The sequence below is a fragment of the Rana temporaria genome, chromosome 1, assembly GCF_905171775.1.
Source record: "Rana temporaria chromosome 1, aRanTem1.1, whole genome shotgun sequence".
NCBI classification, from domain to species: Eukaryota; Metazoa; Chordata; class Amphibia; order Anura; family Ranidae; genus Rana; species Rana temporaria.
Window position 1 is genome coordinate 173,271,036 of NC_053489.1, and position 17,044 is coordinate 173,288,079.

Below are 17,044 nucleotides of genomic sequence, written 5' to 3' on the forward strand. Positions count from 1 at the left end.
AGCCGCCTCAGCTAAAAGGGCGCGGACCACAAGAAAATGGCCGCCCGCAATACCGACCTGCGCCGCAGCGCGGCCATGACAAAATGGCTGCCAATGGAAATTACAATAGCGAAAGCAAGAACACTAACAATGGCGCCTGAGCACCGCCATGTGGACGAGAAGGCCCTCAGAGACTTCGCAGGAGACAGACCCCCCCCCTCACAGAAAGCGGATCCTGGCACCCCACGGTCACCCACAGGAACCCGGAGTCCCCCCCACAGGTACACCCCGGTCGCAGCTGGCCCTAGGGCAGGAGGGAAAAGGATGACAAAGCAAGGGAGGACAGGAGAACCCCTTAATCCCGGGAATGCCCAGCTGTTCCATCCTGCCGAGGCAGGAGGAACCGTACTTAACCGTTCTTGTGAGGACTTGCTGGCACGTCCTTGACAGACCCACAACCGATAGTATAGAGTAGCTGTCGGCCCGGTCCACTGAGTGTGAGACAACAGCAGCCCAGTCATATGTGGACCCCGGAGAATATGCTCACCGGCCACCCCTGGAGCCATGGGGTATGTTGTGGCCGACCCAGCGCGTAGCTAAGGTCTGCTCACACTCGATGGCCGGACTGGGGGGGGACTACAAGGATCTATAATATCCAGCCGGTCACCCAGCCGGCAGTTGATAGAAGAATCACAAAAATAAATAAGAAGTAAAAATTTCTTCAGGACTCTGGGCCCAAAGGGAGCCACGTCCTTTTCTGCTAGACAGAAAAAAAACTGAGGCTGCATGGGCAGGGCTGTTCAACTCTGCTAAAGTTACATGTGGAGCTGTGCCCGTCCATTAATGAAAAGAGAAAGTCATTTTTTGGCAGAGGGTGAAATTAAAGATATGATTTTTTTTTTCCGGAAAATCCGCTTCAATAGTACGAACCTCAGCTACAGTGTGATTTACAAAGGCTCCATTCACACCCGAGAGATTTTGTGCCTAAAGTTTGTACAGTGCCTTGAAAAATTATTCATACACATTTTGTCATTATACAACCAAAATTGTAAATGTATTTTATTGGGATTTTATGCGATGGACCAACACAAAGTGGCACATAATTGTGAAGTGAAAGGAAAACTATAAAATGGATTTCAATTTGTTTTTACAGATAAATATCTGTAAAGTGTGGCGTACATTTATATTAAGCTCCCCTTTACTCCGATACCCCTAACTCAAATCTAGTGGAACCAATTGCCTTCAGAAGTCACCTAATTAGTAAATGGAGTACACCTGTGTGTAATTTAATCTCAGTATAAATACAGCTGTTCTGCGAGTCCCTCAGGGGTTTGTTAGAGAACCGTGGAAAACAAACAGCTTCATGAAGGAAAACACCATACAGGTCATGGATAAAAGTTGTGAAGAAGTTCAAAGCTTGGAATCATTGGCCCAGATTCAGGTAGATTTGCCCATTAGTTGCACATGTGAAGAGCAGCTGATTTGCTCTGCGCTGGGGCAAATTGGAAAGATTGCCACCTGATTCAGGATTCCTTTTGTCTGCTAACTTGCTCCTTTGTAAGGCAAAAATCAGGGCGTAAGGCAGCGCAAGTGAAAGTGGGTGTGCCCTATGCAAATGATCTTTTTTCCACTCAGCAGTGGTTTGCTCCTATTTTCAGGGCAAATTTTGCCCACCTGCTTGCACCGAGCAAATAAATAGGGGCAGACCTGCGCAGGTCCTGTGCAAAATTACATCCTGCTTTTCCCAACCCCCCTGAGCAAGGTAATTTTGCCCTTTTTGCTGATATGGCACCTCCTCATGAAAAAGAAAAAAAAAAGAAAAGCTAATTTTATAGCTTCGGAGATGGAGATACTTCTTGCGGCACTCACGCGCCATAGTGATGTGCTGTATGGTGCCCAGCGGCAGCACTCCACTGTAGCCCAAAGGAGGGCTATCTATGATGGCATTACCCTGGACATAAATGCCCTGGGTAATGAAGAAAGGACGTGGGAGGACATTCAAAAGAAGTTGAATGACATGCGGCGTAGGGTCCGGGATAAGCTTGTGCTTATCCGTAAGCATACGAGTGGCACGGGAGGAGGACCACCCTGCAAGATCCGTCTAAATCCTGATGAGAAGGTGATCGCGCAAAGTCTAGCGCTGGAGCAGGTGGAGGAAGTCCCAGGCTACAACTCCACTGTTGGGGACTTGGGGACTGGTAAGTTTTTTGTTTTCATATTTGCTGTGTATCATGGGAGGGGGTAGAAGGGAACATATGAGGGGGTAGAAGGGAAGATGTAAAAAGTTTTTATTTCTCATATTTGCTGTGTATCATATGAGGGGGTAGAAGGGAAGATGTAAAAAGTTTTTATTTCTCATATTTGCTGTGTATCATGGGAGGGGGTAGAAGGGAACATGTGATAAGTGTGTTGCTCCAGCAACATATTTTTTTTGTGTCATCCACAGATGTTGATGATGAGGCTGGGCCATCGTCGGCTGTAGGGCGACCCACGCCATCCCCAGAACATCATGGGGTCCAGTCAGGCCCCCTACAGATACTGGGCATGTTGGTGGAGGAGGATATCGGCCAGAGTCCATCTAGGGAGGAGGAAGTGGTGGAGGAGTCCATTATCCTCAACCTGGATGAATCTGTGTACCTCCAGGAGGATCCCACCCCCCCGACCATAACGTCATCCCCCTCCAGGGCAAGCCCCTCCAGTGTCCCCCCCTCCAGTGTCCCTCCCTCCAGTGTGGCCCACTCCCCTTCTTCTCCCTCAGTTCGTGCCCCAGCCTCTCCTCCAAGGAAGGCTCTATGTAAAATGAGGGGTGTACCCTCCAGCCTCCGTGAAGGTCTGCAGGAGGAGCAGGCCCGGCAGACCCGCCATATAGGGGACATGGTGGGAGACTTGAGGCGGGTGGCGGACAGCCTGGCATCCTCCTCCTCCTCTCTGCAGCAGGCCCTCACCCTGCATGCTGACCGGGGGATACGAGATACTGAGAGCTTGGAGCAAGTCAGTGCCAACTGTGGAGCCATGGTCACCTGCATGGTCGAGCAGCAGGGCGCCATCGCTTTGCTAACAGCGGAGGTGAGCAGGTTGGCAGGTGCGGTGGAGGCCAACACTGCTGCTGTGCGGGAGGAGGGGAGATTAACCCGGCGGCAGCAGAGGACCAATACCACCTGGCAGATGCGGATGTTGGCATAAACCAACAGCGTGCTCACCCGCCTGGCCAACGCCATGGAGGGCATGCAGGCACCACCTGCCAGGAGTGAGGAAGGAGGGGTTGATGCTCCTCCCCCCCTTCATCCCCACCCCATGCTCCATCCCCACCACAGGCTCCATCCCCACCACAGGCTCAACCACGCAGACTGAGGAGCCAGAGCCGGGGCACCCTTGGCACAAGGATGTCCAAAAAAAAAAAAAAATTATTTTCCTTTTATTTTTTGTATTTTTTACTTATCCCTTGCTGCTCATATAATGAGCTTTTTCTATTTATTTTGATTATGCTTATATTTTTTTTTTTGGGGGATATTTTTTTTTTGCTCAGATTAGGAGCTTTTCTATATTTAGTTTATGCTCAAAGTTTTTTTTTTTTTTTTTTTTTTGTAGTCCCTACACACGGTGAGGAGTGCTGTAGTTGCTCTCCAGCTGACCTGTGGCCATCTGTTGCTAACTTGCCCCTGCTTTTATAAAGTGCAAATTTGCCCCGGCCAAACAGCTTGCGCGCTTTGGGAGCAAAATGCTCCTCACACGCGCAAGTTTATGAATCAGTGGCAGTTCCTCATTTGCATATTTTCTGAGGGAAAACCATGAGAGCGCAAGTTGCTCCCTGAGCAAAATTGCCCCTTAATTGCGCCGGGGCAGAGAAACTGCCTCCGTGCAAAAATGGCACATTTCAGGCTTAGCTTGCTTTCTGGGTCACCCGCAAATTTGCCTGGGAGCAAATCCGTACTTGCGCGGCGCAAATCACACTTGCTCCCGGGCAAGTCGTACCTGAATCTGGGCCATTGTTTATAACCTAACCTGCTTTAAACATCTCACACAGCACCGTTCAATCCACCATCCGAAAATGGAAAGCGTATGCCCGGAGCTGCAGAGAGCCACAGCTCAGGTGGGAGAATCTGTCCACAGGACAACTATTAGTATTGCACTCCACAAATCTGGTCTTTATGGAAAAGTGGCAAGAAGAAACCCATAAGAAGTCCCATTTACAGTTTGCGAGAAGCCATGTGGGGGACACAGCAAACATGTGGAAGAAGGTGCTCTGGTCAGATGAGACCAAAATTGAACTTTTTGGCCTAAAAGCAAAAACGTTATGTGTGGTGGAAAACTAACACTTTAGTACGGCGGGGAGCCTCGGCCGTAAAGAAGCGATGACGTGGGTGACACACGAGCGCATCCATCGTCAATTGGAGGCGAACTTTGTGCGTACTTAAACCGGGTTTGTGCGATAGAGTCACGCACTCAGACGAAGTCCGGAAGTGACAAAACGCGTCAGGGCGTGACTCTCCAACATCCGAACGGGAAGTGACGTGTGCTTTCCACGGAGACGAACCAGGAAGACGCTAGAGGAACTTCTCCACGGCGGTCTTCAGGGTCAAACCAGTGAGAAACATTTAGCACACACATTTTTGCCTGCTTTTTATATCATTTTGGTACGCATATATGTATAAGGGGGCATCTACTTTTTGGGTTCATTAAATCTTTAAAACGATACTGCTCTATATGGATCTTATTTTTTCTCATCCGATTACGGAATTGAACACTAAATACCGTGAAAGTGAACTACAGACGGTGAATACGGAGGTGTATTGAATGCTGTTTTTAACCTGCCATCTGGTGAGTGTATCCCCCGAAGGGGACCCTATATCCCCCCACGCGGTGAACATCCCTTGGTGAATGGAGCACACCTATCCTGGGCATTTATACTAACTGTCATTACACAAACGCATAGTTTGTAGTTTGTACATAGTTTGTAGCGCTGCTGCAGGACTTTGTGTAGACTGTGGGAGTCTTCATTTCTGCATATTGTATTTGACTTTTTATTTTAAGCTGCTTTTGTTCTGGTATATACATCCGTTCAGTTGTGATATCTAGGTAGCAGTATCCTGAGCGCTGGGCTGTACTTATTAGGTAGGGCCAGTTTCCAGTACTTCTGCACAAGGAAAACTAACACTGCATATCATCCTCAACACACCATCCTCACCATGAAACATGGTGGTGGCAGCATCATGTTGTGGGGAGGCTTTTCTTCAGCAGGGACAGGGAAGCTGGTCAGAGTTGATGGGAAGATGTCTGCAAAAGACGAGAGTGGAGTGGAGGTTCTCTTGCATGTTTTTATTAATGGAATAAACTTGGGTGAGGAAAAGGGACATGGGATTCCTTGATGATGAATACTTCTTAGTAGAATAAAAGTTGTTGAGTCTAGATCTGACAGTCCCTTCCTCTGCACATCTCCTCCAGCACACTACCCAGAAAGGGGGTTTTCTCAGCCCACAACAGTCTAACACTCCATCATTCAGTTCATCCACCCGACAACTCCTCACACAGTAGGCTGAACACGGGTATATATAAGAGGGCTATCCCCTGCCGATCAAATTGGGGATTGGTCAGGGATCTCACATACACCCCATGTCACTCCAGCTCTCTGCCCTGCCCCTTTTCCAGAACCTCCTCCCTGGAAACAGGAGGCACACGTCAGTCACCTGTTTCTACACTAAACAACTCCCCTGTCCGCAGATCAAAACACACAGACCTAGCTCACAGCTGGGCCTGCCTAAATTTACCTGCACTGGCAGTATAAACAAAAACCCTTTACTCTAGCAGCTACCTATAAGGTAGAGGGTGCTACATAAGTTTTTGGTTGTAACATGACAAAATGTGGAAAATTTTAAAGCGCGTGAATACTTTTTCAAGGCACTGTCAATCCCTTTAAAGCGGAGTTCCATCTGGGTAAAAAAAAAAAAGTCAGCAGCTACAAATATTGCAGCTGCTGACTTTTAATATTTGGACACTTATTGTACCTGTCCAGGGAGCCAGCAATGTCAGCCCCTGAAGCCGACCCCACCCCCCCCCCCGGCTCTGGGTGCAGGCATCCTTACTAAGGGAAATAGGAGGTGAAGCTTTTATGGAGGAGGAGGAGGAGGGCCAGACATGCATAGTTCACCGCACAATATTGCAGCAATCTTTTACGGGAAGTGGGAGCAGATACTGTATATACTCGAGTATAAGCCGACCCGAGGACAAGCCGAGGTACCTAATTTTACCACAAAAGACTCGGAAAACTTATTGACTGGAGTATAAGCCTAGGGTGAGAATGCAGCAGCTACTGTAAGCGGAGGAAAGGGTCAACAATGCCCATTTGCACACCTCACTGTGCCTGAGTCAGTGTACCTGAAATTGACAGGCTGCGGGCGTCCATTCATTGTTTAACCACTTCCATACAGGGCTTTTATACACACATCCATACCAGGACTATTCTGGCACTTCTCTCCTACATGTACAAACCATATTTTTTTTGATAGAAAATTACACAGAACCCCCAAACATTATATATGTTTTTTTAGCAGACACCCTAGGGAATAAAACAACGGTCATTGAAACGTTTTATCTTGCACGCCATTTGCGCAATAATTTTTCAAACGCCTTTTTTTTTGGAAAAAAATTGTTTCATGAATTAAAAAAATAACAAAACAGTAAAGTTAGCCCAATTTTTTTGTAAAATATGAAAGATGATGTTACACCGAGTAAATAGATACCTAACATGTCACGCTTTAAAATTGCGCACACTCATGGAATGGCGCCAAACTTCGGTACTTAAAAATCTCCATAGGCAACGCTTTGAAATTTTTTACAGGTTACCAGTTTAGATTTACAGAGGAGATCTAGTGCTAGAATTGTTGCTGGCACTCTAACGCACGCGGCGATACCTCACATATGTGGTTTTAACGGCGTTTACATATGTCGGCGGGACTTGCGCGTGCGTTCGCTTCTGCGCGCGAGCTACTGGGGACAGGGGCGTTAAAAATATATATATATATATATATATATATCTTTTTTTTTTTTTTTACATATTTATTTTTTTACACTTTTTTTTTTTATTATCACTTTTATTCCTATTACAAGGAATGTAAACATCCCTTGTAATAGGTCCTCTTTATGGAGAGATGCGGGGTCAATAAGACCCTGCATCTCTCCTCCAGGCTGGAAAGCATGAAATCAGTGAAAAAAAATTCACCGATCTCATGCTTACGGTTGCTTAGCAGCCGCAATTGCGGCTTTGTTTACTTACGGGGACCCGGGCGTGACGTCATCACATCGCGCCCGGGTCCTCCGACGGTCATAGAGATGACTGGTGACCATCTGGTCACCAGTCATCTCTATGCTTCCTGCCAGCGCCGGACGATTCGTTCTCCGGGCCCCCGATGGCACGGGAGAGCCCGGAGAAGCACCGTATGGCGGCGGGAGGGGGGGGATGTCCCCTCCCGCCGCCTGTAAGAACGATCTAGCGGCGGAATCGCCGCTATGATCGTTCTTACGTTGTGCAGAATCGCCGGCAGGAGAGAAGTGAATATCTGAATGACGCCTCTAGCTGCAGGCATCATTCAGATATCCACCCGCAAAGCCCAGGACGTCATATGACGTCCTCCTGGATCGAGGAGGGGTTCCTGCCGCCGTCATTTCACAATGACGCGGTAAGGAAGTGGTTAAAAATTTCGGTCTCCTCTTGGTCCCTTCCGTGATAGGCGGAACTGTGTCTGCTGAGAAACGCCCATCACGGACGTTCTCTCATCCTCGGACTCAGTTTCCCAGCAGACACTGTGTTCAGTGTTCTGCCAATCATGAACATCCTCTTGTCCGAAGATGAAAAGACGTCCGTGATTAGCACAATACTGAACACAGTGTCTGCTGGGAATGAGGATGAGAGAACATTTGTGATAGGCATTTCTCAGCAGACACAGTTCCGCCTATCACGAAAGGGACCAGGAGGAGACCACGACTTTTAGACAATGGACACCCGCAGCCTGTCAATTTCAGGTACACTGACTCTAGTATAAGCCGAGGGGGGTATTTTCAGCCCTTTAAAAAAAAAGGGGGGGGGCTGACAAAACTCTGCTTGAACTCCAGTATATACGGTATCTGGATTTGACAGGTACCAGCTCCACCCTGAAAGGTGCCAAATGTGGCACCAGAGAAGGGGGGGGGGGGGCCAAACCGCAGAAGTTTCATTTATAGGTGGAACTCCACTTTAAGTACATCAGGTCCTTCACCCCTTGACGGCATACAAGAATACATAAAAACAGGTGAAATCAAGAACATTACCCACAAAAACAGTGCGCTATGGTTGTACCGAGAACTGTGTATATCAGCGGCACAAGTCAAAACTAGAACAAGTTTAACCTGTATGGACTCTTTAATTCATTTGGGGAGTGCCAAAAATATATATATATATATATATATATATATATATATATATATATATATATATATATATATATATATATATATATATATATATATATATATATATATATATATATATATATATATATATATATATATATATATATATATATATATATATATATATATATATATATATATACCTCCTTGAGCAATTATTAAAATGGACAGCTCACATACTTGATGTACTTTTTGATGTACATTTTTCTGTATATCTTTATTGGTAATGCTTAAAGCAGAAGGATAAGTAAACAAGAAATTTTAAATAAAAAAAAAGGGTTTAAATGCATACGTTTAATGCTTCACTTTCCAAAGGATTAGCAATTCTGTACAGCCAATCTTGTAATTTGTACAAATCATTCACACAGCCATGCAGGTTATATATACATTTACATAATGATTCAGCAATTTTCCAAGAGGCACACCTGTCCTGGTGACTCGTCTAGGCGAGAATTACATAAAAAGTAATGCGATACCAAACACTGGTTGGTATATATATATATATACACACACACACACAAGTCCCTTCTATTTTTTTTTTTTGTATTTGTTACTGTGATCCCTCCTCTTGTTAGTTCAGTGGTTCTCAACCCGGGTTGAATGATTTGCCAAATCCTGGGCTCTTCCTGAAGCCCGGACCAGTCTCCCATCATTTTTGCATCCGCCCAGCAGGGCTGTCCCTGGAGCCCATGGCAGCCCACTCAGCCTCTTCGCAGCCGCCCATTCAGTTGACAGCATGGCTGGGGGGCAGGAGACTAGAAGTCAGCCAACTGGTGAGGAATATGAAGCGGGAGGGGCTGGAGGAGACCCTATCTCCTGATTTCAGCATAGGTGTCACTGCTACGAGACACCACAAAGTCTGAGACACATTGAAGCCAAAGACATAGTGGAGCAACACTACCTGTGATTATAGTTGCTATTAAAAGTCACTTTAAAGCGGATGTGCCATGGGAAAAAAATATTAAAAGCCAGCAGCTACAAATACTGCAGCTGCTGACTTTTAATATTAGGACACTTACCTGTCCTGGAGTCCAGCGCCGATCGCAGCAGAGGACGAGCGATCGCTCGTCTCTCTGCTGCTCCCCCCGCCATCCACGCTGAGGGAACCAGGAAGTGAAGCGCTGCGGCTTCACTGCCCGGTTCCCTACGGCGCATGCGCGAGTCGCGCCCGCCGATTGGCTCTCGCTGTGTGCTGGGAGCCGAGTGTTCCCAGCACACAACGGGGGGGCGACGGGATGTGACGGAATGCCCGTCTTTTGCCCGTGAATGCCGGGCCGGAAGTGGGTGCAAATACCTGTCTTTAGACAGGTATCTGCACCCCCCTCCCCCCTGAAAGGTGTCAAATGTGACACCAGAGGGGGGGAGGGTTCCGATCAGCGGGACTCCACTTTAGGGTGGAGAACCGCTTTAAGTTACTGATCTGAGAACTATAGTTCTCAGAACAGGTGACCTTGATCAATAGCACCTAAGTCGGCTCATCCAAACTCCCCCCCACCAGCATGGCCACTCATCCCAACTCCCCCCCACCAGCATGGCCACTCATCCCAACTCCCCCCCACCAGCATGGCCACTCATCCCAACTCCCCCCCACCAGCATGGCCACTCATCCCAACTCCCCCCCACCAGCATGGCCACTCATCCCAACTCCCCCCCACCAGCATGGCCACTCATCCCAACTCCCCCCCACCAGCATGGCCACTCATCCCAACTCCCCCCCACCAGCATGGCCACTCATCCCAACTCCCCCCCACCAGCATGGCCACTCATCCCAACTCCCCCCCACCAGCATGGCCACTCATCCCAACTCCCCCCCACCAAGCACCAAGGAGTAAGAAAAGGAATAAAAAAAAAGAGAATACATGGAAGGGATAGGAAAGAGGGCGAGGAACAAGGAAAAAGGAGAAAGAGAACAAGAAAGATGGCTAGAGAGGAATGGGAAAAAAAAAAAAAAAAACAATAATAAAAAAAAAAAAATTAGGATAAAGAGAGAAAAAAGGGAAAGAAAGGAGAACAAATAAAGAGTGGTTCCTAAAATGTACCATGAGGCTCCATGCACACTGAAGCTAATAAAAGCTATAAAAAAAAACAAAAAAACTGCAGTAGCTTTGCAGGGAGCCTTTCAACGTTTTTTAGCATTTTTGCAATAGCTTTAATCAGCGTTTTTCAGTGTAGCTTTTTTTTTTTCAACGGAATAAAAAACGCTAAAAGCACTGGCACCTGCGTTTTTGATTGTTTAAGCATTTTGCGATTTTTCCCGCCAAAAAAATGCACTTTGAGCGCAAATTTTGGGCGTTCAGAAAAAAGCCAATAAACTCCAAAGCTCATTAACACTAAAAAACGCCCAGGCACATAGAGTTCAGTTTATGGGCTTTAAAAAAAAAAAAAAAAAGCCAAAACGCCAATAAACTGCAGTTTATCAGCTTCAGTGTGCATGGAGCCTAAAGGGGTTTTAATACTGTACGAGTGGAAGGGACACAGAGCGCCAAATATCCGTGGGTTAGGGGCGCAAATTGTCTTGCCTTGGGTGCTGACAACCAACTCTACAAAAATACATTTTACTGTTAGGGGTCCCCACAACTTGGGAAATTTGATTGAGGGGTCACGGCACTAGAAAAGTTGAGAACCACCTTGTTAGAGGGTGGGTACATTCATTCTCCATGTTCCTACTGTAGGTAGAAATGTAGCCACCTTCTCCTTCAACTTCTAACTTAAACCCCCTTTCTAACCAGGCCAATTTTCAGCACTGTCACATCTTGAGCCTGGGTACACACATATGCAATGCGGGAACCAGCACGATTCCAGTATCGCATCTCACCCGCAGGCAGTTCATCCTGTGTTCTGCGAACCGCTGCAGGTGTCAATACAAAGTTAATGGACATCCCCTGATTTCCAGGTCGCAGTTGGAACTGTTGATTCGCACAGGAATCAGATCGCATGGGTGCGTTCTGCCTGTGCACAAGGCAATAATGGGCTGCCGCATTGTGTGCCGCCGGTGGCGCTTGCCAGCCTGCAACTGAGCCTGTGTGAGCCGCCATAAAGCTATGGCATTTCGCACAGGAGAGCCATTGTGCTGCCGTCAAAGCGGTTCATTTACAAATGCCATAATGGTGACCCCACAATGGGGATAACATTTTCTGTGGAAGGGAGTTTAATAAGACACATAACTCATTAAGATTAGAAAAAAAGAGGTTTAACCTTAGATTGCGGCGGAGGGTTCTTTACTGTAAGAGCAGCAAGGATGTGGGATTCCCTTCCACAGGCGGAAGTCTCAGCGGGTGGCATCGATAGTTTAAAAAAACTATTAGATAAGCACCTGAACGACCACAACATACAGGGATATATAATGTAATACTGACATATATTCACACACATAGGTTGGACTTGTGGATTTTTTTTTTCAATGCAACTATGATCTGTGATCAGCTGTGTCTTAAGGAGACAGAAGTCCATGGATGCCCTCCCAGAACTTTAAGGTACAATTTTTTTTTAAATTGCGCCTATAAAGACCGCTGCGCAAATACAGTGCAACATAAAATATTGCAACTACCATTTTATTATCTAGGGTCTCTGCCAAGTAATTTTCTAGCAGAAAATAATGATTTTTACTTGCAAGCAACAAATGTCAGAAAAGGTTTCGCCTTTAAAGCGGTGGTTCCCCCTTAAAAACAACTTTTTTTTATTCCACTGCCCCCCCACATTCCATCACGATTAAGGCACATATTTTTTTTTTCCTGCTGTACATACCTTACTAAAGCATATTCACCCGTGCATCCGGGTTGCGAGTCCCGCGGGAGTGGGCGTTCCTCACATGCTGTTGATTGACGTTTTGCCCAAAAACGAGCTCTCCCCCCGTCGCGTAAGCCGCGTTACGATTGGCGAAAGGAGCCGAACTCGCCGTTCGGCTCCTTTCGCCAACCGTGACGCGGCTTACGCAACGGGGGGAGAGCTCGTTTTTGGGCAAAACGTCAATCAACAGCATGTGAGGAACGCCCACTCCCGCGGGACTCGCAACCCGGATGCACGGGTGAATATGCTTTAGTAAGGTATGTACAGCAGGAAAAAAAAAATATGTGCCTTAATCGTGATGGAATGTGGGGGGGCAGTGGAATAAAAAAAAAAGTTGTTTTTAAGGGGGAACCACCGCTTTAAATGGTTAAACCTCCCATATTTACTGGAGTTCTTTCCTTTGATGAAAGAATGAAAAGATACTTTTTCTACTTATTCGCATGTTGTGATAAAGCTTGGCAGGCTGCCTGGATTTTTTTTTCCCTTTTTCTCCCAGCTGTGAGAACCCTCTGCACTTGTTAGAAAGAATCGTGACAAGCTGTTTTATAGATCGGGAAGGGAAAAAAAGATTGCAATTTCGATTCTTAAAGCGGTTGTGTACCCGCATTTGTTTATTTTTACACCTGAAAAGTAAAAGCCACAATGAGCTAGTATGCACCGCATACTAGCTCATTATGAAATACTTCCCTTAAAACGAGGTGAAGAGAACTTACCTGGTCCACGCCGAGCGTGATGTCATCTTGCTCCGGCGTGTCTTCTGGGTATCGCCGCTCCAGCGCTGTGATTGGCTGGAGCAGCAAAGTCGCATGCGGCGGCCGGCCCTTTAGCCGAGGATCCCCCCTGCGCATGCGCCGCTGCAATCAGCGGCGCATTGCGAGGGGGAATATTTCCTAAACCGTACAGGTTTAGGAGATATTCTTTATACCTACAGGTAAGCCTTATTATAGGTTTACCTGTAGGTAAAAGTAAAAAAGTGGGGTTTACAACCACTTTAACAATTAAGCGTGCAGCTCTACCCTATGTGCATGAGGCCTAATAAAGGCAAAATCTTCCAGTGTGAGCAACCCCCCCAGAATTCCCTCAATCGGGAGAGATTTCCTATCACTTCCTGTTTGGCTATGGGACAGGAAGTGAATGAAAATCTCCCCAATAGGACACAGAAGAGAGAAAAAAAAAAAATCAGGAGTTATATAAACCTCCCTAAGGCCCCTTTCACACTGACACGTTTTTCAGGCGGTTTAGCGCTAAAAATAGCACCGATATACCGACTGAAAAAATCATGCCCTGCAGTCTTCAGTATGAAAGCCCAAAGGCTTTCACGCTGAAGCCCTGCGCTACCAGGACCGCTCCAAAAAAGTCTTGCTAGCCGCATCTTTGGAGCGGTATAGGAGCGGGGTGTTTACCGCTCCTTCCCATTGAAATCAATGGGAAACCGCGGTAATACCGCCGGCAATGCACCTCTGCAGAGGCGCATTGCCGGCGGCATTAACCCTTTTTCGGCCGCTAGCGGGGGTTAAAACCGCACTGCTAGCGGCCGAATATCGCGGTAAATACGAACGTATAGCGGCACTAAAAATTACGCAGCTATACCGCCACCGCACCTCCCCTGGCCCGTGTGAAAGGGGCCTTACTCTATCCAAAATAATAATAAAAAAAAAATACCTTTAGTTAAACTTTAATTCAGTAAGAGTTTATTCGCACCAGTTGCGCTGGAGTGCGTTTGCGAGTGCATTCCCAATTACTATACAGGATTTATATAGCGCCAACAGTTTGCGCAGCAGTTTACAACACAAGGGCAGACAGTACAGATACAATACAGGAGGAATCAGAGGGCTCTCCTAAAAATAAACAGTCAGAGACAATCTGACAGATTGGGGTAGGGAGTTCCAGAGCATGGGAGAGGCTCGGGAAAAGTCCTGAAAGCGTGCATGGGAGGAGGTGAAGAGGGAATTAGAGAGCAGGAGGACTTGGGAGGAATGAAAGAAACAAGTAGGTTCCCAATGCATGGCAAAAAATAAATAAAAATAGTTCCTTATGAATGCAGTTCACACCAGCATGTTTCGTTGCAGTGCTGAAAAAAAAAAGGACTTTATGCACTACTTTTTTTCAGCACAGCACAATGCAATGCTTTCAAACGCACAAACATAAAACTTTCTGCAAAAGCAAACAAAGACCAAAAAAAAAAAAAAAAAAAACGCACAACACGTGTAAAATGTGCACCAGCGCATCACAAAAAACACAATACACAACAACACACATTATATGGTAACAGAGGCAATGTGGTGTGAATGAGTCTAGACAATGAATAACCAGCTGACCAATAAGCTTCATATGAAATTATGTGTCAGTTACTTGTTTCTCACATCAGCAGTCAGACTCATTAGCCTGATGTGGAATTGCAGCTGTTATGGATTAGATATTGGGGGCGTTCCTGGATCAGTCCTATGGATATTGTGATCAGTGGGTACTGATGATCCAGGGACAATGGAGAGGGGTGACAGGACTGGCCCAGGTTGCTGTGTTTATGGGTGTTAGTAAACCTGAGTCACCTCCTTCTCCTGACCCATGATGACACGGCAGTCTATGGAGTCCCCCCAACACACACACTGCACCCCACACTACCTGTTGATCAGAGGCTGTGTGTGCTTGGATTTGTAGTTCACCAGCCGATCCCAAATACAAAGCCCAGTCGTGTATGGAGCGATCACCTCTCACAGCCCCATGCAGACTATGACCGGTCCCAGGACTCAGACAGAGCCCGGCCAGGTCAGCGGTCATCAGACACACACCACGGTTTCGTTTCTCCTACCTCCTCCTCCTCCGATGATCGGGAACAGACAACTGTCAGCAGCACCTCTCCCCCACCGCAGGCTCTGCACAGGAACCAGCTACTTCCTCAAGCTCAGCCGCCAGCCCCGGCCTCTGCTGCCATTGGTCCGCCGAGCTGTCAGTCACACCTAAGCCTGCCCCACCGTACACGACTTTTCATTGGCTGGCCATGTCATTGTTTTTGTTTTTTTTTACTATTTCTGAATCGGCTTGTGTGTTTATGTTCCTGAGTTCCTGATGTTCCTGAGTCTTTTGGGAAAAATACACTTACATTTTTTTTTTTTTTTTTAAGTTTTAGTGAAAAACCAAATTTAAGATGAAAAGAAATGAAGTCTTAAAGTGGAGGTTCACCCAAAAAGTGAGGGCCAGATTCGCGGTGGAGATACGACGGCGTATCTCCTGATACGCCGTCGTATCTGTTGTTCTATCTATGCGACTGATTCATAGAATCAGTTACGCATAGATATCCCTAAGGCCCCTTTCACATTGAAAAGTTTTTCAGGCGGTAAAGCGCTAAAAATAGCGCTGCTATCCCGCCTGAAAAACTCCTGCACTGCAGACTCAATGTGAAAGCCCGAGGGCTTTCACACTGAGGCGATGCGCTGGCGGGAGACAAAAAAATCTCCTGTCAGCAGCATCTTTGGAGCGGTGAGAGGAGCGGCATGTATACCGCTCCTTCACCGCTCCTTCCCATTGAAAACAATGGGAACCGCGGCAATACCGCCCGCAATGCGCCTCTATAGAGGCGCATTGCGGGCGGTATTAACTCTTTATCGGCCGCTAGCGGGGGTTAATACCGCACCGCTAGCGGCTGATACCCGCGGCAATTCCGGCGGTATAGCGCCGCTATTTTTAGCGGCGTTATACCGCCACCGCAGCTCCCGCCCCAGTCTGAAAGGGGCCTTAGATCCGACAGGTGTAATTGTTTTACACTGTCGGATCTTAAGATGCAATACCGCGGCCGCCGCTGGGGGGAGTTTGCGTCGTAAACCAGCGTCGGGTATGCAAATTAGGAGTTACGGCGATTCCCGACGTTTTTTCGCGTTCGCTACGTCGCCGCTAGTCTAGTTTCCCGTCGCAAAGTTAGTCGTTTTTTTTGGTGCCTTAACTTTACACAGCAATCGTATTGCTGTATAAAGTATGGCCGTCGTTCCCGCGTCGAAATTTAAAAAATAACGTCGTTTGCGTAAGCCGTCCGGGAATACGGAATTACGCTACGCGCGTCGCCATTCGAAAAAATGACGTCACGGCGCGCAATGCACGACGGGAGTTCGGAAACGGAGCATGCGCGGTAGGTCCTAATTTAAATGGCACACGCCCATTTAAATTGCCCCGCCTTGCGCCGGATGCCGCCGGCGTAGGTTTTCATCGCAAGTGCTTGGTGAATCAGGCACTTGCGATGAAAAATTGCGGCGGTGTAACGTATCTACGATACGTTACGCCGCCGCTCTTCTATGTGAATCTGGCCCTAAATTTTTAACATTAGATTTTGTCTAGGGGAATCGGGTGTTTTTTTTTTTTTAATCGAAGCAGTACTTACCGTTTTAGAGAGCGATCTTCTCCGCCGCTTCCGGGTATGGGCTGCGGGACTGGGTGTTCCTATTTGATTGACAGGCTTCCGAAAGGCTTCCGACGGTCGCAAAATATCGCGTCACGATTTTCCGAAAGTAGCCGAACGTCGGTGCGCAGGTGCCGTATAGAGCCGCACCGACGTTCGGCTTCTTTCGGCTACTCGTGACGCGCTGTATGCGACCGTCGGAAGCCTGTCAATCAAATAGGAACGCCCAGTCCCGAAGACCATACCCGGAAGCGGCGGAGAAGATCGCTCTCTAAAACGGTAAGTACTGCTTCGATTTTAAAAAAACACCCGATTTCCCTTGAAAAAAATGAGCATCAATCTAATGTTAAAAAAAAAAATTCGGGTGAACTCCCGCTTTAAGAGGAAGGAATATTTAAAAAAATAAAAAATCGGAGTCGTCTTTTGTAGGTGTACCTCCGCTCACAGCCC

At 47.1% G+C, this 17,044-nt stretch overlaps 1 protein-coding gene across 3 annotated transcripts in view; it reads right to left on the minus strand.

The window, feature by feature from the left end:
• TRAFD1 (TRAF-type zinc finger domain containing 1) overlaps positions 1 to 15,118 on the minus strand; it is a 74,989-nt gene extending 59,871 nt beyond the window's left edge. The window contains exon 1 of one of the 3 annotated variants that reach the window (XM_040346200.1): positions 15,017 to 15,118. Coding sequence is in view for 1 of the 3 variants with exons in the window: in XM_040346190.1 (XP_040202124.1) it covers positions 14,830 to 14,985 (156 nt within the window). In the remaining 2 variants the exon portion in view is untranslated. The other 2 variants (XM_040346209.1, XM_040346190.1) reach the window with 2 other exon arrangements.
• Between the last annotated feature and the right edge of the window lie 1,926 nt (positions 15,119 to 17,044).